Here is a 26289-nt window from a genome sequence, read left to right as displayed (position 1 = left end):
GAACAGTGAATATGGCACCCTGAGATCTTTGATGACCTTGATGTGCTGGTGATAAACTGACTCATTGTTTCATCATGAGGAGCCTTCGATGATATATCATCTTGAAAAGTGGTATTTTTTTAAGGCAAACTCCTTTGGTCTTACTGAAAGATGGACTCAGCCAGTTTCCCCTAATGGCTAAGTAAAGTAAGTCGCTATGTATCAATAGTTTGCTATATGATTTGAAGCAGTCAGTAGAATGGGTTAAACACAAGAGCTTTGGAGCAAGTAAAGCCTGAGATTGAACCTTGGTTCTGGTACTTGATAATTGTGAATGCAAGTCCGTAACCAAAGATCACTTTATAGAGCTATTAAGGTTATTAAATGATATCATGTATACCAAGTGGTTAGCACATAAATGAGTATAAACTGATAGCTAAAAGCACACAAAAACATATAATTAAATATAAATTATCAGTACTAACAACTTAGAAATTATAAACCCGTAAAGCTTTATACCTTTGAAAAGGTTTCTCCATAAAAATGACAAGCTTTTGTTAAACTTAATTTACATAACAATACAGACTTTTACTCTGGAACTCTGCTTTCAGAGATGACTTTTACTCTAGAACTCTGCTTTTCCTATGTCTGAAGTTAAACCTGTAGAATATATATGCTAGAATACATAATAAGAACTTTCCTCTGTTTGGTCTTCAAAACTAAGATTTTCTTTACATATGGCTTACCTTAAGGTTTTCTTAAGACATACTTGTTCTTGTACTAGGATGAAGATACCAGATTAGACAGTTTTTTCTGGTGTTAGTAGTCATTGGTATTTAGTCGCCAAATCATGACCGACTCTTTTGTGACCCCGTGGACTGTAGCCCACCAAAGGCCTCTGTTCATGGGATTTCCCAGGCGAAAATACTGGAGCAGGTTGCCATTTCCTTCTCCAGGGGATCTTTCCAACCCAGTAATTAACCTGTGTCTCCTGTATTAGCATGCAGATTCTTTACCACCAAGCCACCAGGGACACCTTGGTGTTAGTAGTAGATTCCGAGAAATTTAGACAGATTTGTCTCATTAAATCCTCTGACTCAAGGTGTTCACTTTCCAGGTAATTGACTTAATAGAAAGAGTTAAGATGTCAAATGAGATTATTAAGCCAACTAGCAGAGGAATTTGGGGAGTAAATTTCAAATTTTAATTCAACTTAATTGAGCAAAACAATCAAAAGCAGCTTTCATAAGCAACCTGCAAATATGTACTTAGTTGTAGCCACTAAGACACCAAAAATAATATGAATTAGGTTTTTGTCTCTATTCAAAGCACATAAGCTGCAGAGAGTAACTAGGAGCACCATACATGTAATAAGAGAAATGCTACTCATGGGACATTCTTAGCCTCCTCCTGATCACAACACACTTTCAAATATTAGACCTTAATATTTAAGTGGCACACAAATTTAAATACTCAAAATGACACTAAAACAAGAAAGCAACAACTACAAAGCAGACTCTGCTACTGGGTAATGTTTTGTGAGGTCTATTTATCCCTCTGTAGGTGTCCTTCCCACTTGGCTGTCTTTTAACTTTATATTGCTGTTTGAGCAAAACTGTGCACTTTCCTGACCACTTTCCTGATCCTCATGAGACAAAGATCTTTCATGCTCCAGCAAAAATGATAAGTTTTCTTTGGTGCCAGCTTAATTTATGTCTCTGTATGCCTCAAGCTGAGTCTGACTTTACCTTGCAAGATGGCCCAGTCTACTCAGCTAAACATCCTAACTGATACATGTTCTTGAAACAGTAAGTATAATCAGTTGTAGAACCAATACATTTCAGTCTACGGGCAAAATTGGTCAGCGTATATTGGTGGCTCCAGGCACACCAGTGTGCCTTGGCCAACTGTTTGAGGGCTTCATCTCTAACTGGAGTAGTCAAGAAGAGGGAGATGAGTGGGAACTAATGCAGTCGGGGACAGCATCTTAGAGACACACATCGAAGGATGGCTAAGATTTAAAATTGTAAACGCAGAAATGGTGGCTATTCCAGGTGAGGAGAATAAAGTTGTCTGTTTCATTCTACAGGATAGCAAATTTTCACTTCCAATTTTCCAATTATCTTTTCAACTTCACTTCTTCACTTCTTGACATGGGATACAATCGCCATAACAATTCAGTTTATCCAAAGTGGGTGGCACGTTTTCTATGATATTAGATCATGAAATGGCAGTGCCCTCCTTTCACCCAACAAGGTACAAACTCATTCTATTTGGTTTAAGCCCACAACAGTCCCAACTCTGCCCTCTCAAATTTGATTTCTGACTTTCTCTTTTATTCATCTGTTTGTCAGAACACAAAATCCTGACACTTTTCAGCACCAACCCTTCCTGCCACTTTTCTAGCATCTGTCACTGTCAGTCTTTTTCGCATTTAACCCCTTCTCTCCCTTACTCTGGGCTTCCTGGGCTTCCCAAGTGGTGCTGGTGGTAAAAAAAAAAAAAAAAAAAAATCTGCCTGCCAATGCAGAAGATGCAAGAGACAGGAGTTTGATCCCTGGATTGGGAAGAGCCCCTGGAGTTGTTGTTCAGTCACTAAGTTGTGTCTGACTCTTTGTGACCCTGTGGACTGCAACATGCCAGGCTCCCCTCTCCTTCACTATCTCCTGGAGTTTGCTCTATTTCATGTCCATTGAGTCGGTGATGCTATCTAACAATCTCATCCTCTGCCACCCCCTTATCCTTTTGGCTTCAATCCTTCCCAGCATCAGGGTCTTTCCCAATAAGCTGGCTTTTCCAATCAGGCAGCCAAAGTACTGAAGCTTCATCTTCAGTCCTTCTAATGAATACTGGAGTAGGAAATGGCAACCCACTCCAGTACTCTTGCCTGGAAAACCCCATGGACAGAGGACTCTGGCAGGCTACAGTCCACGGAGTTGCAAAGAGTCAGACACCACTTAACTTAAGGAGCACACATATCCTTACCCGTCCTTACTACTTTACTCTGACACCAAACTCTTGGTTCTCCTCTCCTTCTGATCATTCATTTTCAGGCTTTTTTCTTGCCCCGTAAGTGCTCCCCAGGGCTTAAATTTTGACCCTCTTTTCTTACTTACAGCTCACAAGGAAACTGTCCAGGGATTCTTACAACTATGAAATACCTTATTTTAACTGGGCTCACTAGCTCTCATATATTATTCTGCTTGGAGACCCGGGTTCGATCCCTGGGTCAGGAAGAACTCCTGGAGAAGGAAATAGCAACCCACTCCAGTACTCTTGCCTAGAAAATTCCATGGATGGAGAAGCCTAGTGGGCTACAGTCCATGGGGTCGCAAAGAGTCTGACACGACTGAGCAATTTCACTTTCATACTTTGAATAAAACCCACAGGGGTAAATAATAGGAAAAACTTTGTTAGGGAAACTTTAGCTACCAAATCTGCTCAGGAGACAGGTAAGGAGTCTCAACAAAAACTTCTCTTTTTGTTGCTGTTTTTCTCAGGAGCATAGGCCTTAAAAAGATATGTACCTCTGAGCTTGTTTCCTAGGCTCTCCTCTTAATTATCGGAATCCATTTTTAGACAGGAAGTTGCAAGCAGGCTCAATTACACTATCCCCAGCACCAGTCTGGACCTGGTTTGGGGCTTGTCTCTTGCGTGATGATTGTGCCTGAGTTGAGGGATCGAGGGCGGGAGGAGAAAGGGACGACAGAGGATGAGATGGTTGGATTCCATCACCAACTCAATGGATATGAGTTTGAGTAAACTTCGGGAGTTGATGATGGACAGGGAGGCCTGGCGTGCTGTGGTTCATGGGGTCGCAAAGAGTCAAACACGACTCAGCGACTGAACTGAACTGAGGTCCTCCGGTAGGCGGAAGGCAGGCAGCCAAAGTGCCATGGTGCAGCCCACTTGGGCGGAAGAGCAGGAAACGGAGCCTTCGTTGGCTCTGCTGAGAGGTGCTGCATTCAGAATAATCCCTCCCATAGCTGCAGACAGGCGCCACAAGTTTAGGGCGTTTCCGCCCAGTTTGACCCAGGTGCTCCCAGAACGAAAACAATCTAGGGCGCAGCCTCAACCAGAGGAGGTCTCGGGGCAGTGACTGCTCCGCGGGGACAACTGCGTGGTGGAGGGCGGGGCCATTCCTGACGTCACGTGGAACCCGCCCCTTAGGGGTGGAGAGGGAGCGCCGGAGCTCTGTTACGCAGGCGCGTTCGCCTGGTGTGGGCGGTGCTAGAGGCTGCCGGGGGGTTGTAGGGAGACGGCGCGGCCGCCATTTTGTAGGGTGTTTGTCGCAGCTACTGGAGAGAGAAGACGGCGGTTTGCCGACAATTCGCGGCCAAAGGGCCTTTTGTTTTTGCAGAGGTAAGGCTTCGGGCAGTGTGCTCTGGGCTGGGCGGCTTCCCGGTTTTCTAAGTCTCGAAGCCAGGTGTCGGAAAAACGACGGGATTCGGGGCCTCGGCGACCGGGGTGCGTTTGGGACACAGCTCTGCTTGTGACATTTAAAACCTAAAGTTGCCCAGGCGTCATAGTAGATTTAAAATCTTAGGGATAAAAGGCCTCGGCTCTGCCGCTAGGTTTTTTCAGAGCACCCAGGCCTCTCGCATCATGGCTTCTTAGGCCGTGCTTCGTCCCGCCGGTCAGAGTGAGTACCTGTCAGGAACCCTTCTAGAACCGCCTGGAGCAAGTATACTCCTAGGTCAAGCCTTCCCCTGGGTGCCTGGCCTCAGCTGTTGGTAGCGTTCGGGGATTTTCCGGGGTCAAATCTCTTGAGTGCGCCAAAGGCCCTGGCCAGGTGCCCTGGCGGATAGGCTGGGACTGTGGACTGGGCGTCCGAGGAACTGCAAGTCTGCGAGTCCAGGCGGTGGAATTTAGCTCGTGCTTATGAGATGTAAATAGGAGAGACTCAGCCATTGTGCAAACTGTTTTTAAAGTGGAGCGTGTCATTATTGCAGCAGATTTGCATTTCTGTTGCTTTTGAATCACATTGTCCTTGATTACTTAAGCAACCGTAGTATGCTTATCCTGTCCTTTGCAAACAGCAGTCCAAACTGACCGGGTCAATCTCCTGATCTCATTTTATAGCTATCTTTATATGCTTGTGTTCCATACATACACCTTCAGGCTTTTTGTTACCAGTTACGTCCCTCTTGGAGCCATCTAATCATAACTTTAACCTTTATAGATATTTTAAAGCCATATATATAGATGTAAATTTGTTGGGTAAAATAGAGTGTTAAAGGCAGTAGAGAATCAGGTTTCCAAGAGGGATATAAGCATATCTGATGTTTTTTGTATTTGGTGTTTTTATTGGAAGATGTCTAATGATTCTAACATGTAGAGTTCTTTATTAAGTAGAGGTAATGCAATAATTCTAGGGGGTGGGTTTTTGTTTTTGTTTTTTTGTTTTGTATGTGAAGGAACTTAATTTGTGTAACCTGGGTCTGGGATTCTTTTCTTGGCCTCCTGAGGAAATATTTCTGAAGAGTAGTGAAGGAGGGCTTCCTAACAGACGAATTAAAATGAAAGTAGTGAACTTGGCTAGAGAAATAAAAAACTTTGGGTCTCCCAAGTCTCTTATTTTAATATTTTCACATTGATAACTGGTTATATAAGAATTATGTTCACAGGTGAGCCAGTTATGACTGGCTGACAGTAGAAGGAAAAAAGCTGCAGCAGACATGTTTTGCAAAAACTATGTGTATTAGTCATAATAATAAGCATCAATCATCAGATGGGATTTTGCTTGGTATGATTTAAGAATGCTTAACTAAGCAGTTTGTTTTTTTTTTTTAACTAAGCAGTTTTAAAGTTCCTATGTGATTAAAATACAACTGGGGTAATCAAAGGGTCAGAAGAATTCCACTAAAAATACAGTTCTTTTTATGGCTTTTCTGATGGTCTTTTTTGCTCCTTAATTTGTAGTGTGGTTTATTTCAGTTTCCCATATTCAGATGACCTATGAATATGTCATAGGTCAAATCCAAATGCTCACTTACCAATTTCCAGTGAGAACCCTAACTAGAGTTGTAGAGTTTGTTGGACTTAACCAGTGCCTTGTCTTCCTTTTTTTGTTGTTGTTGTTTTTTTTTTTTTTTTTTGTCTTCCTTTTTTGAAGCAAGCTAAAAGAGAAGCTACATATCAGAAGTATGTGTGATGGGCATAGCGTTAGAATCAGCAAGAGAAGTGAGTTAAAAGATCTGAATATTAGTGGCTTCAGGCTCTGATGGCATTTTACCTATATTAGGAAATACCTCCCAGGAGATGCCTCATTTCAAAATCTTTCTTAAACCATTTGAAATCATTTAAGTTGTGTTACTTGAATTCATTTGCTTGTTACTGAGTCATTTGGTCAAACTGAAGGAGGTTAACTAAGCTGGCTTTGCTCCAGTTTACCTTTTTCAGCTCCTTGCTGGGTTGTGAAACTCACGGCCTTCAACAGAGTTTGGACATCTGTTAAAAACAAATCTGCTTTGTGAAAGAGCTAAGATGTGGAGAGGCAGATAGGGATGACTTGTTAGAATACAGATCTTGAAAAACCTAATGAAGTTTGTAGGTTGCTGTCTGATTTCAGTGTGACCATACGCATCCTTACACATTCATTTTCTTAGTCACGCGAGATCTACAACAGATAGGTTTAATTTTAAGAAGGCTGTAGGATGATCTGAAAATAAACTTGTGGTTAGAAGAAATGAGTTCATAAAAATTTTTATTGCTCTTCAGGTTCTCAGTTGAATACTGTGTTCTATTCACACCCCGAGTTCTATTCAAAGCTGAGAGTCATTCTCAAGATTTAGAGAATAGAACTCTTGAGTGTTTGAGAAAAAGGATCTGCATTAGTGGCTCTTTACCTTTAAAACAAAATCATCTCCTGTATTAGTATCCCTAAGTATTTCTCTGACTTCAGTTATTTGTGTTACAGTGTTTTGCCAAAGATGCATGATACTTGTTTTAAACTAGCTCACCTTTACAGTTAACATCAATAACCTACAGTTTGATAATAGCAATAATTTAAGAGGTTAGTAGCAATTTACCATAGGAAAAAGGTAAGAAAGCTTCCCAGATGTCTCAGTGGTAAAGCATCCGCCTGCCAAGATGGGAGACACAAGAGAAAAGACTCTAAGCCTGAATCCTGACTCTTTATTTTTAAAATAGCAGTTAGCGAATGTTAGTTGAAGACAAGCACCGAACTGAGAATTTATCCAGAAGAATTGAAAAAGAAAGTATTAAGGTCTCACATTGTTATTTAGTACCAGGATCTGTGTGCCACTTAGAATCAATCATCTGACATACCAGTGGGGTAGTGCCCCCATGCCTTGGGAAACATTACCTACAAACATTTTAGAACCTCTGCGACCCCATGTCTTGGGTGTTTTTGTATTTAATCAATATTAATGTAAAGTACTGTATTTAGTAAACAAGCCATCTGATTCCACAACTCACTTTTCATTTCCATTAACAGATGCGGCATTCCAAAAGAACTCACTGCCCTGATTGGGATAGCAGAGAAAGCTGGGGACATGAAAGCTACAGTGGAAGTCACAAACGGAAGAGGAGATCCCACAGCAGTACGCAAGAGAACAGATATTGTAAACCACATCACCAGTTTAAAGAATCTGATTGGTAAATTACTCTTGAACTACTACCATTTTAACACAAATAGTTTAAATGATTTGCCATTAGCTTGTATAGCTTTCATCTGTCAAATTGTTTTTATAAATCCGTCAACAAATACTCATTCAGAAAAGATTTCCTGAGTGCCTGTTATATGCTAGACATTACTGTGAGTAGAACAGAGTGCCAACCCTCATGAATCCATTTAGGACCTATGGGAGATAGTTGACCGAGTCTTGCTGCCAGTAACGTAGTTGTGTGAAACGAGACACAAAAGTGATAGGACACACACGAGTGAAGTGAGTGATTAAAGGACCAGCAGGTGCCTTCAATTTGTATGTGAATACTAGGCAGATGTGTACATTGGGCACTTATTTAGGGCTCCACAAATGAGAGAGAATGAAGGGTGGGGAGAGTTACCCAGATTAGAAAAATAGTGTGCCCTGTGAGAATGTTAACATGCTTTGGGGATTAGTTGCTTATGCTGTATTGTAGATAAGACCAGTAAATATATTTGGAATTTTTCGAAGCTTGGCTGTTTTAAGAACCATTCCTTTGCGTAGGCAGTAGCCAGTAATTTAGGGAAGGGCCGCAATAAAAATACCAAATGGCATGTGTCCTGTTTTAGTGTATTTTTACCAGTGTAAAATTTGGAGGTAATACATTTATGTAGAATTGGAGGAATTTTGTAAAGTTCCTAAATGATTAAACAAAGCCTAGGTGAGTAGTTTCTTTCATTTTGTCCTCCATGAATTTCCCTTTCTCATTTGTTTTTGTTGGTTCTATGTTTTCTCCTTGTTTTGTGCAGATGTTCCATTGGGACTGTTTGCCAGATTGCTTTCTAAATTAGCCAGCTGGGGTTACTTTAAAAAACAGTATGTAATTTTTTTCCTTTTCCATGCTAAAACAGACTTGTTCTGCAGAACAGTAAGCTTATTGGTAATCAATGCAGACTAATCATTCTTTACATTGTATGAAGAGAAAAGAGAATCTCTGCCAGGATTTCAATGACCTGAGCTAAATTAATGTGCTATAGAAAATATCCGTATCCCAGTACTATAGAGAATATCTGTATCCTATATTAAAATAAATACAAAATACTCTGTAAGGCATAATGTCATAATACTAATTATTCATAAGTTTATTATGCATTATGTAGGTAAAAAAGAACTGGTATGATTGATGAACAGTTCATTTATGTAATAATTAACTGTATAAACATGATTGTCCAATAACCACTAGACTAATAGTTTCTTCTTGGCACCAGAGATGTCTGGTGGTAATTTCTCTCCATAATCTGGAGTAGTCTAATAGTCTTTTTAAGATTCAAAACTTTACAAGAGTGTTTTTTAATAAAATTACTGGAAAAAATGAAAAATACAGAAACGTATAAAGGTAATCTTGATAGGATGCTAATCCCCCATTATTTGGATATAAAATTATTTCTGATTATTTTAAAAAATACCTATGTGTACAAATCTTTGCCTCTCATGTTTCTTGGAAATAGATTCTAAGAAGAGACAGGATAGTTCAGAGTGTGAACTCTTAGAAGACTCTTGCTACATATTCATGTATTTTTCCAGAAAGTTTGTACCAAGTTATATTCCCTACAACTTGCTCCTTCATTCTCTCATCAGTCTTGGTTATTTTGAAATGCCAAGAATAGTGCTTTGTTATCATTTGAATTTTTAAATTTCTGTTGAGTTTGTCCTCCGTCATATATTTACTTACCACTTGAACATTATTTTTTTTAATTGTAGTTCATTTTGAACATTATTTTTGTATTCTTAGCCTTTTTTTCTATTAAAGTGTATTTTCCTTACTGATTTATAAGCAGTTTTATTGTATATGAGTTATTGTACCTTTTTTCACATATATTGTGAAGTGTCTTTATTTTCCTGATTCGTAAGTAGCCTGTGAATTGCCCATTTTCTACAGGCTTGATCGGTTAATTCTGCATAGGAAAACTGATGTAGCTATGAACACTCATTTTGTATCCTTAAATGTCTTCCTGTAACATAGAGCTGTCGTTGTTTAGTGGCTAAATTGTGTCTGCACTCTTCTGACTGCAGCCCTCCAGGCCCCTCTGTCCATGGTATTTACCAGGCAGGAATACCGGAGGGGTTGCCATTTCCTTCTCCAGGGGTTCTTCCCAACGTGGGGATCGAACCTGTGTCTCCTGCATTGGCAGAGGGATTCTTTATTGCTGAGCTGCCAGGAAAGTCCCTGTAACCTAAGAGTATCAAGCCTTACACAAGTGATGCTCAAACTGTAGTGTGAATAGGATCACCTTGGAGGTATGTTAAAAATGCATATTACCAGATTATTCAGTGAGCCTCACCCGAGGCCAGGGATCTTCATTTTAAATAATTCAGTATTTTGATATTGTTAATAAACAAACCATCCTCTGAGAAACACTGTTTTAAGCTCTTCAGGCTGGCATGCAAGATTCTGGATGATCTGTTTGCAGCTTATTTGCTTATGCATCCCTATTTGAAAATTGCTCTTGCTGAAATTATTTCCTAAGTATATGTAGACAAACTCATCTCTGAGCCACTGTGGTTAAAGTGCTCTATAAATGTAAGATGGTAATATGCCATTTTTCTCCCCTCATTTCTACTTTTTACTTTGTCCAAATTCTGATTTCCCTTTAAGATGCAACTCTTCTCTTTTTCATGAGATTTTCCATGACCGTTTTAAGCATTTTGAGATGATTTTCCCCTCTGTGACCCTAAGCACTCAAATATAGGCTTTTGGCATTTCCTGCATTGTTGAGTCATTAATTTGTTGGCAGAGATTTTTGCCTCATATATATTTTTTATCTCCCACAGGACCTGTGTGGAAATAAAAAGGAATGAGCATAGCCTCATTAGTCTTGGCTATTTTGAAGAACTATTGTGAAATATTCACTGGGTGATTAGTGAATATTTTTAGAAATAAAATCAATCTGTTCATCCTGTTCACTCTGTCCATGTAGCCTTTATAATTCTGTAGATTTTGTTTATGTAATCTCTAAGCTTTGGTTGTTACAGGTTGAAGAAGTCCTCAGCTTTTTAGTTTATTCTCATGGTATTACTTCACCCTGGTGTGTGTTATTCTGAAGATTATGGTTATCAGCATCTCTAATCTCATGCACCAGTCCAGCTAAAGATAGTGTTAGTTTTTTTCTGATAAATTTTGGCTTTTTATGGGAAGGATGCCTTACAGGATTAAACAGGTGCCCTTCAGAGTATAGTAATGTCTAGCTTGATGTCGATCCCATATGGTTCCAAGCAACTGATAGACCTAAAGTCTTGCCCTAACATCCTGAGTTGTTTCTCCAGTGGCTAGAACTTAAGGCTGACACTGGAGAAAGGGGAAAAGGGGTTTCTGCATCTCCCCAGCCTGGATTTGATGCCAGCCCTGTTGAGTAGGAGTTTTAGAGATGCTTCTCCTTTACTTCTGCCTAAACCATTTAGCTCCTTTGTGAAAAAGAATGACAGCATATTCTGGGGAAAAGAAACCTATTGGTGAGGGCAATCTAGTCAACATCTGTCACTCCATTGCTTATTAGGATTATTTTAGCTGATGTGTCTGACTGGGCAGGTGTCCCCTCTCTCCCTCAGTGCTCCATGTGCATCCCTCTTGAAGCTTCACACTCTGTTGAAGAGGACTCTCATCCCAGGTAGAGAGGGGGACGGGAAACTGGGCCAATTGAATGTGTGTCTTTTTCTTTCCATCAGATCAAGGCTGCTTAACTGAAATCCATTTGCTTCCTGAGGTCCATGGCCTCTGAAATTTCTCACCAAGTTTTGTTTATGCATTTCTTATGGGACAGGGTCCATATCTTTTATCAGATTTTCAAAGGGATATGTAGATTCAGAAGTTAAGCACTCTGGTACCAGGCGATGCTATTTTCCCTGAATTCTTGTTTATTTCTCACGCAGGAATGACAGGAAACTCAAAATGCACAGGGAAGCAGGGGGTTGAGTAGTCCTAGGCAAGCAATTACAAGATCTTTTTCCCATTTAAGAGGAATGTATTTTAGATATCTTTGGCACATGAAGCAGCCTTCAAAAACTGTGTTGTCTATTTCTCAGAGGATATAGGAAGCTCGAAATAAAGAGAGAAGATGGGATAGATAAGGTGTAAAGCTGGCACACACAGTAGAATTTAGAATGTGCTCTTCAACCATAGCAAATCATTTTCCTTCTAGGGATCTTGGTTTAGCCATCTATAAAATGAAAGCGCTGAAATACATTTGATTCCTTTTAGCTCTGATTCAGCTTTCTTGAGAGAATTCTCTGTGCCAGAGAAATCTAAAATTCACTTACATTAAGAAAGGAATCCTTTTTTGCCTGTCTCGTATTGTGTACAGTTCTGAAAAAAGGAAGAGAGCTTAGTTACAGATGGGTATATCCTAAGACTGATGAATTTCAGAAGAGCAGTTTTGTGAATTTTCTTTGGTCTTAACTTTGATCAGAAGATAAAGGGACTCTTAAGTAAGCACTGAATATGTTGAATGATTTGACTCAAACTTTATTTCTTGATAGTAGTATATATTAGTAGAAATATATGAACACATTTACTTGTTGGTTAAAGTAAAATTATTTTAAGTTTTATGAGTTAAGTATAAATTGACCCATCAGTTTGTACTTTTTTCTTTTATTGAGTTAGCTGTTTAAACCAGGAGTACTTGAGAGAATGTTTTATTTTTAACCATATTATTCTAGAATGAAGAGTGTAATTTTTAATACTTTAATGTGTTTTCAGTCATTATTTAGAAGCAAGGTCCTTGAATGAGAGAGATTATCGGGACCGGAGATACATTGATGAATACAGAAATGACTACTGCGAAAGATATGTTCCTAGACATTATCACAGAGACGTTGAAAGCAGTTTTCGAATCCACTGCAGTAAATCTTCAGTCCGAAGCAGGAGAAGCAGTCCTAAAAGGAAGCGTAATAGACACTGTTCAAGTCATCAGTCACATTCGGTATGATTCATTTTGTTTTTATTTTGGGTGGATACTTACTTGTGTGTAAAAGCTCTTATTGGGCCAATAAGTTTGGAAAAGTTTATAATACTGTATGAATGTAATTGTCTTTAAATTACTTGAATCCTTAAAGGAAGTATCAAAATTCTTACAACTAATCTGTATTTGTTGATATTAGTTAGCCCTCATTTACCTACATTTACTCATTTTCTGTAGACCAGATCATGAGTTTCATCATTTTAATATTAAAAATATTTTTATGCTTTATAACAATCTTATGAAAAGTAAAGGCACCCATCTTTTCTTTCATCTCAAACTTTTTTTCTAAAAGAAACCTATTTCCCAATACTTGGAAACAAATATAGAACGTTGCACTGGTGGATATTTAATCCTGAATATAACACAGTCCCATAACACAGTGCATCATTGTTCCAATTAGTTAGGTTGGAGTTCTGAAAGTGGGTGCCGAATGGGAAGTTAAATGTCCAAAAAGCCTGTTCTTTTTTTTAATTCACATATCTTCACTTGTTTGATAAGTAAACTGAGTTAATTATTTTCCTTCCCAAGTTTTCTTCAATAGAACTAGCATTGAACATTGAAATTAACTAGCCTTTATTGTCCCCTTATATTTTAATCGTGTATGTTTAAAAATATTGCTAAATAATAAATTTGTTGAACTAATATTGACATTTCAGAACATTTTTCTGACAAACTAGACATCCCAACTCACAGCATATGCTATTTTATAACAAGAGATTATAGATCATGACATTTGCATTCTTTAAATTTCAGACTTCAATTAAGTCAATATTTTAAAGAGACAATTGTGTTGTTTTTTTTCTATTGCCACTTTAAGTATCTTATCTGAAAATCTGTTCCTTGCCATGTTTTTCTTCTGTAACATAAACTGTGCCCTGTGAATTTCTGGGGACTGAATTTGAAATTGCTCCTGCCAACTGTTCGTGGCCTGGTGCTTATCTGAATGCCTGAATATCTCCCCGCTGAATGAATTGCGTATTCTGCCCTGAATTCACTCTGATATATTGATTGGCTGGACGATCTTGGTGCTGCCCACTTGCCGTTCCAGAAGAGCCACCGAAGGAAAAGATCCAGGAGTATAGAGGATGATGAGGAGGGTCACCTGATCTGTCAAAGTGGAGACGTTCTAAGAGCAAGATGTATAGAATATTTTTCAACACTTTTTAAACTTTGCAGACAGAATAATCTTTTTAAGAATAGTTTGTCAGCGGGGGGCTAAAGAACTCTTCATTGCTTTTTTGTTTTGTTTTTCGTGGGTTTGTTTGTTGTTCTTTTGTATTTCTTCTTTTCTATAGAGTTTAAATATTTCTACTCTACTAAAGTTCCAAAATAATCAGTGGAATTTGAGATTAGAGCAAGAAAGATAGCTCTGTCTGAATTGTTTTTGTAACAGCTGAAAATAAAATAATTTTGAGTGCTGAAACCTTAGTTATGCTTTGATAGAGATCATTTGAAAATATTCCACACTTAAGCTTTCATTGTTTGAATAACTGATAATTTGTGCTCAGGTACTTATACTTCTTTCTCCCCCCCTCACTTTAGATGAAATCGTGGATACTTTGGGTGAAGGGGCCTTTGGCAAAGTTGTAGAATGCATTGATCATGACATGTAAGTTTGTTTTTTCTTTTTTGAATATTCTAATATTTTTGGTGGGGAAGGATCCATAATTTGGATAAAATTGAATTTAACTGGTTAACTGTGTTTCCTGGGAGGTGTAAGTATTCAAAATTTCTTTTAACTGTGTATGATTTATTTACTTATGAATGTGAATTTTGATCAGGAATGTTGAACATTCTTATCAGATGGAGTCAATTGAAATTAAAGTGAGTGTTCCAGTGAGGAGTTTCTCAGAACGTAGGCCCTTAACTTTCTAAAAAAGATTTGGAGTGCTTTACCCTACTTCTGAACTGCAGAGACAATAAAGCATGGCTAATCTTGGTTCAAAAACCTTTATTTCCAAAAGATATTATTTGCACATTAGGGTCAGCTTCTTAAACTATGAAGAAATTACTTAAAGCCTACAGAATAAAGTTCAGATTGGGTTATAATAACCTTTTTGTTACTTGATATCCTTTCTGCTTCATTTTTCATGTTTTGCTCTAGAATATGTATTCTGTGGTTGCAAGTTTTTTTGTAAGTGAAACTTGTAAAACTGTTGAGTGAAAAGTGCACATTTTTAAATTGACATCTAACTTTCTCATCATAAAATAACTGAGGGTATAATTTCCAGATTATTTTAAGTGTTGATTTTTTTTAGTAAACATGTATCCTTATGTTTGGGGGAATGTAAGTACAATAGCTTCATACTTCCTGTCATCCAGGAACAAACTTTTCTTGACTACTTAGAAATGGTTTTTCCTTGAACTTATTTTTACTCCACTTTTCATAAAGAACATTTTCCTGAATGTCTTGTTTTATCACCCTTTTCTCTCTACCACAAAAATGTGAACATAAAGTAACATTTTAAGATATTTTGAAATACTTTGACTTAGTGAAAGTGTTAGTCATTCAGTTGTGTCCAACTGTTTGTGATCCCATGGAGTGTAACCTGCCAGGCTCCTCTGTCCATGGAATTCTCCAGGCCAGGAATACTGGGGTGGGTAGCCATTCCCTTCTCCAGAGGATCTTCCCAACACAGGGATCGAACCCAAGTCTCCTGCATTGCAGACCAGTTCTTTACCATCTAAGCTATTGGGGAAACCCCACTTTGACTTATCAAGGTTGCTAAAATAATCCAAAGAATTCCTATGTATTCTTCACCCAGATTCCACAAATGTTAACATTTTATAGTATTTACTCTTTCATTCTCTATATTTGCATATTATGTGTATTTTCAATTTTTGTCTACTAATTTACAGGTTAGATTCAGATTTCACTAGTTGTCCCATTAAAATTTTCTTAAAGTATCTTGAGATTCCAAGACTTGAGTATTTGAGACACTCCAGTTAATAGTACTCAATTTGATCAAGTACACAAAGATCTGTTACAGATTTTCGTACTAGACCTAAAATGGGTTTCACAAGGTGGCTCAATGGTAAAGAATCTGCCTGCAATACAGGAGACCTGGGTTTGATCCTTGGGAGGGGAAGATCCCCTGGAGGAGGAAATGGCAACCCACTCCAGTATCCTTGCCTGGAAAGTCCTATGGACAGAGGAGCCTGGCGGGCTGTAGTCCATGGGGTTGCAAAGAGTCAGACACAGCTAAGCACTCACCACGCATGGTTACTACAGTAGCATTAACTAACACTGTTACCCATCTTTCATTTTTATAGCTATATTAGCCCTTAGAAAACTTGGCTGTACAATTAAACAGATGAGACAAGAAGTTTTGTCATAGCAGTTTTGTAGTAATTCTTTTTTTAAATCCATTTATTTTTAATTGAAGGATAATTGCATTACAATGTTGTGTCGGTTTCTTCCATACATCAACATGGATCAGCCATAAGTATACATAATGTCTTCTCCCTCTTGAACTTCCCTCCCCATCCCACCCTTCTAGATTGTCACAGAGACCCCGGTTTGAATTTCCTGAATCATACAGCAAATTCCCACTGGCTATCTGTTTTACATATGGTAGTGTATATGTTTCCATGCTACCTATAGTGATTCTTTTAAGCCTTGAGATATATGCATCATAGATTTTATAATCATCAAAATAATTTTTGAATGATTTACCAGCCTATAACTTCATTAGGGCCTTCTTAAGCGAATTGGAAAGATTTGCTATCCAGCCACTAGAAAAATTTGTTTGCCTCAAAGATTTTTTTTTTTTTGACATCCTAGGGCACATACCTTGCCATACAATCTTCACATCCATGAGGTTTTCTTTTCTAACATGAAAAGGCTATAGTGAAGAAAACAGGTTTGAATGCTGGCTTGTCTTCAAAAAAGTCAGCTTTAGGAAAGAGGACAAAAGGAAGTTGCAGATTTGGAAACCTTTTTCCTCAAAATCATTCAGAGCTGTATCTTTGCGGGGGCGTGGAGGTGGCCTCCTCACATGGCTTGCAAGATCTCAGTTCATCATCAGTGATCATACCTGAACCCATGGCAGTAAAAGCCTGTGTCTTAACCACTTGACCATCACTTCCCTCTATACTTTGTAGGAAGTATTCCTTGGTGGCTCAGTTGGTAAAGAATCTGCCTGCAGTGCAGGAGACCTGGTTCAGTCTCTGGGTCCGGAAGATCCCCTGTAAGAGCATGGCAACCCATTCTAGTATTCTTGCCTGGAGAATCCCGTGGACAGAGGAACTTGATGGGCTACGGTCCATAGGGTCACAAAGAGTTGGACACGACTAAAGCAGCCTAGCACACACGTGCACATGGACGCCCAGTCTAAAGCACACTGCCCTAGATTGTAGCTGTTTCTACCTGTTGGCATCCCTGAATGAACTAAACATTGTTTCGGCTTCATGACTTAATGATGGTGTTTCCTTTGCTGGAATTTTCTCCCAAATCTAATGAATTGACAGTTAGTTGTCTTTCAGGGCTCAGTTGTGTGTCTCCTCCTTTCTGAAGATGTCTAAACTCCCCTAACCCCAATCAATAGGTTCTTTCTTCTGTCTACTCCATATCAAGCACTTGTAACCTTTATGATAAGTTGTTTGTGTCTGTCTTTTCCATTAAACTGAGATACATAGGACAAGCCTTTTTAATCACTAATACCTGTGTACCGTCTGTCACAGTCAGTCTCTTATCAGTCTCTCTTAGTGAATGACCAAATGCTTTCAGCAGTAGTATATTCTGTTCAAGGTTTATATTTTTATCCTCCTCTAAAAGGGGGGGAAAAAAATCTCAGTAAATTTAAACTTTTGGAAACAAATATTAGCATTCACAGGTATTAAGAGAATCATCACTCCATGTAAAGTGAATTTTGTTAAAATGTTTTTAAAAAAAAACATTAATAAGGAGCTGCTATAACATGCCCTGAAAGATTATTTTAGGACGCATGTCTTCAACCACCTCCTGTACATTTATCATTTTCATTTTGTTTTTAAGGGATGGCATACATGTAGCAGTGAAAATTGTAAAAAACGTGGGACGATATCGTGAAGCAGCTCGTTCAGAAATCCAAGTATTAGAGCATTTAAATAGTACTGATCCCAATAGTGTTTTGTAAGTATAAACTTGGAACTGTGATCCATCACGTTACATGAAATAATCAGAGTTCTATAAACTGAATCATTTTTATTTTGATCTGTTTTAGCCGATGTGTCCAGATGCTAGAATGGTTTGATCATCATGGTCATGTTTGTATTGTATTCGAACTCTTGGGACTTAGTACCTATGATTTCATTAAAGAAAATAGCTTTCTGCCATTTCAAATTGACCACATCAGGCAAATGGCATATCAGATCTGCCAGTCAATAAATTGTAAGTACACTTTCTTAAATTTTTAAATACCAATAAAGTTTTTATTATATAAGTAACATATCAAAGCATTGTCGCTAAAACTGCACATATTACAAGATGAAATTTTTTTTGATTCCTACGTCTATCACCACTCCTCCCTTCCCGCAATATAAATTAAATTTGTGAGTGAAACTAATAATGTCTTTTTGTTCTTTTGTAGTTTTGCATCATAATAAATTAACCCATACAGATCTGAAGCCTGAAAATATTTTATTTGTGAAGTCTGACTATGTAGTCAAATATAATTCTAAAATGGTAAGTTAAAGACTTGTGTTAATTTCGGTAGTTATCTTTAAAATTAATTTAGCTTGATACGATGCTTGGATGAGAAATTTTACCTCTAAGACTTATTATATCCTGGTGTTTAACCCAAAAAGGGTAATCCTTTGCCTTTCTCAAAGGGTTATATTGAAAATCAAAAAGGCAATTCACGGGCAAGCCTTTTGGAATAGTGCTGTAAAGTATTTTATATATTGAACTTTGTGTTTACTCAACTGTTTTCTAGAAACGTGATGAACGCACACTGAAAAACACAGATATCAAAGTTGTTGACTTTGGAAGTGCAACATACGATGATGAACATCATAGTACTTTGGTATCTACACGGCATTACAGAGCTCCAGAGGTCATTTTGGGTCAGTAGACACCAGACTTCCTGATACTTTAATTGAAAAAGATATTTTTGTTCTCTACAGTTTCTATTGTGGGGGCCAGGTAGTGGGTGGATAGCTATGATTTTCTTAGTAGTGTACAGAAAATGTTTTCTGTTTCCATAAAAGCTGTCTGGTCATTGCTATAATTATTTTTCCTGAGTGGGAATAATATGATACCATCTGTAAAGATATTCCAAGTGGTCGTTATTTTTGAACACGTCAGTCTTATGTGATCATAAGAGAACAAGTTCTGTTGGCTTAATGACATCATAGTGTGGTTTTTGAAATGATGGGAACACCTATTTTTGTCTCATCACTAGAGCTTGGTGGTAATGAAAATGCTGAAGATCTAGTGGGCATACATCTGTGTGCAGGGTGGATGATAAGAGGGAGCTTAGGGAAAGAGCATCTTGTGCCTCAAAATTTATGTTAGTCACCAGGTCATGTTGATAGAGCTGGGAAGTCAAAGACGACTTTGAGGGGCTTGGAAACAGCGGGGAAAAATCAGATCAGGTGACACTGGGAGATATAATAGTTAAATGGAATAACCATAATACTTGGCTGAATGTAAGTTTCAACTGAGGTTGGATAGTAAAAAACATTTTCATGGAATCAGTCTTTTCCACTTTTTACCTTTTTGTCCAAGAAGACTGGTAGTTCAGAATAGGAGTATGAAATCAAACTAATGATGTGTTTATCTAGAGTAGAGGATTGGTAAAAGGGTAAGGAAATTAAGAATATTTTATAGAACTAGCCAGTAGAACTTGCCATGATGATAGAAGTGTTACATCTGCACTGTCCAATATGGTAGCCATTAGTAGCCGTAAGTAGACTACTGTGTACTTGCAGTGTGGCCAGTTAATTTAAATTTTAGATTTAAATAGCGATGTGTAGTTTAGTGGCTACTTCATAGGACAGTGCAGGTTTAGAGCTTGTCTTTGAGGTTGATGTTACTAGGATTTCTGCTTAGTGTGGTCTGAAAGAATCTGCTTCTGTTGCAGTAGTTTAGAAAGTATGTTCATGGTTGAGGACTGAAGGCTGCAAGGAAGGTAAGAGAATAGTGTGGAAAGAAATGTGGGTGGAGAGGTATTTTCAGAGCTTAAAAAGAGAAACTTGTTGGAACATCCCCAGCAGTTAAGTGGTTAAGATTCTGCTCTTCTACTGCAGTGGGTGTAGGAAACTTAAGATCTTGCATGCTGTGCCCATGCTGTGCAGTGCAGCCAAAAAAATAAAAGATAACTTGCTGTGCTTTATCAATTTTAAGAAGCAGATTTTTGCCCACATTTTAACATTGTGGGAGAACACGAAACAATTGGCATTTCTTTCTTTGTTATTGGTATGTAAAACGGCAGTGTATCTTACACTCAGTTAATGGCCTTTTTCTAGGTTGGGTAAGATATAGTGATTCTTGGTATTGATACAGTCCCATGGGTGGCCAGGCTGTAAACAGCTGATATAAATCCGAAACTGGCATTCTTGGTCTTTAGGAGAAGAAATGAAGAGATGGAAAGATTAGAAGCATTCATTATGTGTTTGTGTGAAGTGTTACTCCTGAAGATAAAGGCAGAATTAGATTGAAGAGGAAGATGTAAGAGGAAGACGGTTGATCTTACATCTTGGGTGTTGGTAATAAACAGAAGTTGGGAAATTCCAGTAAAACTGAATGACGTGAAATTCCAAAGAGTGTTAGAGCTAACCCATAACAGAATGAGATGATGTACAGTGGTATGCTACAGAAGGTTACAGTCATTTGCTAGAAAGCTGGACTGGGAGAAGGGAGTGGTTGCAAAAGAAAACTTTCATCTTAGGTCCAAGCTCTTAATCATTTGCAAAATTTTCATGTGTTACTGTTACTGTAAGTAGAAACAGGCTCCATCTTCCATTTGTTCAAATGATACGCCCTGTAAGGGTTAACAAAAATAACTGAATCATACCTTGCATATATCGTTTCTTTGTCTTTAAATTCAGTGATATTACTGGAAGAAATTGAAATGTTTTTTAAAGTAGGTTTTTTGTACATTATTGTTGTATTAAATACTTAAACTTTGAAAGATGAAAACATCTGTGTGGTTTCCTCTTTTCTTTCTAATTAAATACAGACTTAAGGCTAGGTGTCTTTTTCTTTTTTGAATAATACTACTGTTGAGGGTTCTGAAGGAGAAAGTATAATATAGATCATGTGTAGACAATCTGAAAGTACATATAGAGATACCTCTGTGTGGACTTTTAAATGACTGTGTAATTCTGCTTATGGGTGCTTAGAATATTTGTAATATCTATTATAATTCCTACATAATTTATGTAGTACAGTATTTCTTTTAATGGAAACTAGAAACGCAGATACCAAGCTGATAATTGATAGGGGGTTAGTAATTACATTCTGAGGATAATTGTTGATCTGTATTTGCATTAATAAAATGTAAAGTTTCATAGAACAGCCATGAACTGGATATAACAGAGTTCCTCTTTGCACAAGCAATTAAAAGACTATGAAACATTTGCTAGTGTCTCTTGTTTTACATAAAAAGCCTCTTCCCCTAGGTTAAAATACTATAATTTGATATAAGGATATGGAGGACTCAAAGGATACTGAATAATGTTTGATATAAAACTAAAAACATAAGCTGTGGATTTACTATCATTCTTCTAAATGGGCTGTATAAAGAGAGCACCCACACAGGAAAAGATTTAGTGTATTAACAGTTAAATTGTTACATAATAAAATGCTTGGTTTTGTTTTTAAATAGCTTTAGGTTGGTCTCAGCCTTGTGATGTTTGGAGCATTGGTTGCATTCTTATTGAATATTACCTTGGTTTCACAGTCTTTCAGGTATGTATTTACTAAATGTTATTTACTAATTCTTTGCTTTATGTATGTATGTATGTATTTTCGGCTGCACTGGGTCTTCATTGCTCTATGTACAGGCTTTCTCTAGTTATGGTGAGCAGGGGTTCCTCTAGTTGCACGGCTCTATAGTGAGCTTTAAATGTTAAAGGCCTGTTGAAGTTTTGGTTTCTGTTTTGAAAAGTTGCCATTGTGTGTCAGTATTCTTAAGATTAAAATTTGCATATGCAAAGTAGTCATCCTCTAAAACCATAATGGAATGAAATACTACTCTGAGTGAATGGTCATAATTCACTCTGCATGTGATTGGAGATTTTAAACATATGGTTCCTATTGAATACGAAAAACATGGTTCATGTGAATGTGATCCATTTTTTGTGTGTGTGACATGCTTTCATAAATTTAAATTAGTGTATCTGTGGTCAGTTTTCATTCAGTTCCGGTTATGTTGCACTTGTTTTTTAAAAGAATTCAGAAACAGTACGTTGTATTAAGCATCTGTGACATGTTAGGCACATTTCTAAGCACTATGTGTACAAAAATGAAGACAGTATCTCTGTCCTCAAGAAAGTCATACACAAGATAGATAATGCAAGAACTGTGAAGAGTATAATGTGCTATTTGTTAAAATGGAACAATGTAAAAAGTGTGGTGGAAACCCAGAAACGGAACAGTTAAGTTTCCTTAGAGAAGGCATCACTGAGGAGTAGAGAGTTTAGTCCATGCTATGAGGAGGAGTAGGAGTTTGTCATAAAGCTAGAGAGTGTGTGATGGCCATATCAGGAAGAAGAAATTGTGTTCATAAATGCAGCAGGCATACAGAAGGGTACTCTAGTTGAGGAAGAATGAATAGTGCTATCAAGTGTTTTGGATACATAGAAAAATAGTGTCAATAGGCAAGTACTGACACTTGTAGTGTACTTGTTTGCCATAGAAAGATATGTGTTTTACCCTACAAGTCAGTTCAGTTCAGTCCCTCAGTCATGTCCAACTCTGCAACCCCAGGGACTGCAGTGTGCCAAGCTTCCCTGCCCTCCTAAAGCTTATTCAAATACATGTCTATTGAGTCAGTGATAAAATTCAACCATCTCATCCTCTGTCGTCCCCTTCTCCTGCCTCCAATCTTTCCCAGCATCAGGGTCTTTTCCAATGAGTTAGTTCTTCGCTGATCCTACAAGTCAGTGGTTTCCAGATACAGACTGGTCTAAAATGAAAACGATTTTGTAGAGTTGCCATTCTGGCTTTCAAGTAGAAATTATCCCTCTTTGTTTTTTGTTGTTTGGTGGTTTTGTTTTTTGGTGTTTTTTTAGTATTAAAATGTCCCTTTTATGAGATAATAGTTATTTTTAAAAAGATAAAAGCCCTTACTTGGCAAAGTAAAAGGGCGAAAATGTTATTTAGGTCTCCACATTTTTTCCTCATAATTTTACTTAATATCTGAAAGCTCAAACTCTTGAAAGCTTCAAGTGGTGTAACATTGAAGAACTTGAAATAGGGTTGTAATATGATCAAAGTATGTTCTGGGCAGGGTGAGGGCTGTTAGGGAGTTCCTGGCTAATTCTGTCAAGGTTGATTTGAGGTTATGACAGTGCAGGATGAGGAGGAAGCTGTGATGAATTAAAAGTCATTTAGGTGGCTGTTGCAGAATACATGTGTTTACTGCTATGAGGCACTTCATGCTTTTGTCTGATCTGTAGCGAGCTTGTTAAAAGTACTCTAGATTAAAGTGATATCTAGAAAGTCGCTATTGCGTCACTCCTAGGAGGTGGTATCTGACTTTGTGGTAGTAAGCTGTAGGGCCAAGGAAAAAGCTGAGCACAGTGCATGCTTTCTTCATTCTGACACATAAAAAATTTTTCAAATGGTTTTACAATTATAAATCACTGGGATCTTAAGCATGGATTATTAACTTTGGTTTGAGATTCGGTTTATATTTGGATTCTGCCCTCTAAAATGTCTTCAGCTAAGGTGCTTTGTGAAGATATGGAGCTTGTATTATTTATTCCTGTCATGAATTAAGAATATCATTTTGAAAGCAGTGTCCTAGGCACAGTAGTTAATGGGTTTAAAAAGCATTGCTCACAGACTGCTCTCCAGAGGTTGGCAAACTGTATCCTGCCTGATGCCTGCTTTAAACAATGAAAAAGAATATGTGATAAAGACCATTTGTGACCATCCAAGCCTAAAATATTTGCTATCTGGTCTTTTATAGAAAAATTGCCAGCCTCTGCTCAAGGAGTGTATTATTTCAGCTGTCAGTTTAACAGTTTATTCTACTTTAGCCAAAACTCTGTTACTATGTGATTTAAGAATAAAACTTTTTCACTTGGATTCACAGCTCAAGTTTCCTCATTTACGAACTATATAATATTGAGGTAGTATCTTGAAAGTCATGTTCCCACATACTTAGCTCTGGGTTGTAAGAATTACTGGGATTGTATTTTTATTATCTAGGATTAGGAAGTGTTACAGGGTTGCTATCCATTCAGTAAATGGAGGTTAGTTAAGCAGCTGATAAAATGAGACAGATTTTTGGTAATCTTCCCCAGGCATCTTAGACACTGCAATAAATACAAATAAATAAGGAAAAACTGTTCAGTTTTACATTAAACAAATTATTCAGACTTTGTAAATCAACTCTATGTCAATAAAATACATTTTAAAAACCTATTCACCATCTGCTATACAGCCCTTACTGATCCAGTTCAGAAAGACTTCAGTTTTACTGGGCTTGTATTAGATAATACAGCTCATGCAGTTATAGTCCTCTGAAATGGAGTGTAATATGAATTGTATAATTGTCTAACCTGGTCCTTTTACAGAAGCACTGTTTTGTTTCCCTTTATTGCATGTACAGAAATGGAACGTGCTAAGTTTCTTTTTCCTACTTTTTTTTAGACTCATGATAGTAAAGAGCACCTGGCAATGATGGAACGAATATTAGGACCCATACCAACACACATGATTCAGAAAACAAGGTATGTTTCTTAAGATTAAAGCCCTTGGGTGCATACAGTGGCCTGTATTCAAACTACAGAAAATCCATCTTTGTTTCTGGATTTTTTTTTCATGAAGTCAAGTTTTTTGAAAAGTAATGCAGTGTTTACTTTGTGATCTAGTAAATAAAATGGTGTTTTTATACTCAGGCTAACCTTTGCTTAAATGTTTTCCTAGGTCAATACAAAAATAATACATGGAGTAGTAAAAAGACCTTGATTTGGAATCATATCAGTCTTAGTTTGAATTCCACACTTTTGCTAACTAGCTCTATGTCTTTGGATAAGATATTATATAAGAGGTTTCAAAACATAGCTTTATCACAAGTCACCCATAGAATTGTTAAAGATTTTCAGCCTCATTCCACATCTAATGACATCAGAATTTACACAAATGGTTATAGGAACCTGGTTTTAAAGCTGGCATTGTTACACATGTGGTATTTGGGAACAACTTAGGTGGGATACTAAAACCTTATAGGGTACAAGATTAAGAAAGATATAGTTTAAGATATCTGATAAATAATTATTGTTGAGATATTTAGAAATTGTGTGCTTATGTATATAGAGAGAGCTGCTTATGGTTCAGGGTTCTGTCTGTTACCCCTGTTCTCTGGTAAGGGCAGGGTAAGCATGTGAATCTTCTTTTAAACTAACCAAGACTTCTCTTTCCTGTAGAAAACGCAAGTATTTTCATCATAATCAGCTAGATTGGGATGAACATAGTTCTGCTGGTAGATATGTTAGGAGACGCTGCAAACCATTGAAGGTAAGAAAAAAAAAAGAATTAAATTTTTTTTTTTAACTTTTAACTATTTTTTAATGTCCTTCTTTAACATCATTTTTCTCCTCAGGAATTTATGCTTTGTCATGATGAAGAACATGAGAAACTGTTTGACCTAGTTCGAAGAATGTTAGAATATGATCCAGTGAAAAGAATTACTTTGGATGAAGCATTGCAGCATCCTTTCTTTGACTTATTAAAAAAGAAATGAAATGGAAATCAGTGGTCTTACTATACTTCTCTAGAAGAGATTACTTAAGACTGTGTCAGTCAGCTCAACATTCTAATATTTTTGTAAACATTAAATTATTTTGTACATTTAAGTGTAAATACTGTATGTTTTGTATCAATAGCATAATTATCTTATTAAGCAAACATGGTCTTGATAATGAATGAAATATAAAAGCTAAAATTTTTCTTTTTTGAGATTAATTACCATTTTTAAAAACCTTTGGAATATCCTTTGTGTCCAGTGATAATTGTGATTGATCTTGTGTTTTGTACATGAAAGTTGACTCTTTGAAGTGATTTTTTTTCTTTTCTTTTTTTTTTGAGTAAAAGAAAATCTTGACTACTTCATTCTTAAATGACTATACCTCACACTTTTAATTTTTTTTTCTGTAGTTGTTGAACAGGTAATAAGTATTATTAACTCTCAGTAGGAAGATATTAGAAACCAGATCCCATAGGAAATGTTTGCTGTTGAAATTTCATTAAATTTTAAGTACTGTGTTCTGTTTCCTTGGGTGATGTCAGTGGTGGTAAGTAGCGTGGAAAGACATCAACTTGTGCATCGTGATAGGCTAAGGAACCACATACACCCTTCATTTAAGATTAAATGGGAAGTTAGCTTGGAAAGCCCTGTTTTCCAATGGCTATTTATATCACAAACATAGGAATAGAAGTTCTGATTACTGAGGTTTTTAATGCCAAATCTTCAGGTGTTGAAATTGCTAGTATCTATTTCTTTATCATTTGAAGTATAAATACTTGAACC

At 37.3% G+C, this 26289-nt stretch overlaps 1 protein-coding gene across 7 annotated transcripts; it reads left to right on the top strand.

Annotated features, from left to right (window-relative positions):
• The first annotated feature begins 163 nt into the window (after nucleotides 1–163).
• CLK4 (CDC like kinase 4) lies at nucleotides 164–26024 on the top strand. Of its 7 annotated transcripts, none has more exons than XM_070793360.1 (14): nucleotides 164–186; nucleotides 7439–7599; nucleotides 8399–8465; nucleotides 12343–12565; nucleotides 13653–13743; nucleotides 14147–14213; nucleotides 17601–17717; nucleotides 17809–17975; nucleotides 18175–18269; nucleotides 18520–18649; nucleotides 21415–21497; nucleotides 24411–24490; nucleotides 25187–25277; nucleotides 25363–26024. In XM_070793360.1, exons 2-14 carry the CDS (start codon nucleotides 7497–7499, stop codon nucleotides 25501–25503), a joined length of 1455 nt encoding a protein of 484 aa, XP_070649461.1. In that variant the 5' UTR covers nucleotides 164–186; nucleotides 7439–7496; the 3' UTR covers nucleotides 25504–26024. The 7 variants fall into 7 exon arrangements, with proteins under 7 accessions (XP_070649461.1, XP_070649462.1, XP_070649460.1 ...); XM_070793359.1 differs by lacking the exon at nucleotides 164–186 and adding an exon at nucleotides 4186–4341; XM_070793361.1 differs by lacking the exon at nucleotides 8399–8465 and having other exon boundaries at nucleotides 166–186.
• The last annotated feature ends 265 nt before the right edge of the window (nucleotides 26025–26289 follow it).

Source organism: Bos indicus, chromosome 7, assembly GCF_029378745.1.
Source record: "Bos indicus isolate NIAB-ARS_2022 breed Sahiwal x Tharparkar chromosome 7, NIAB-ARS_B.indTharparkar_mat_pri_1.0, whole genome shotgun sequence".
Taxonomy (NCBI): domain Eukaryota; kingdom Metazoa; phylum Chordata; class Mammalia; order Artiodactyla; family Bovidae; genus Bos; species Bos indicus.
This window is presented reverse-complemented; position numbering and strand designations above follow the sequence as displayed.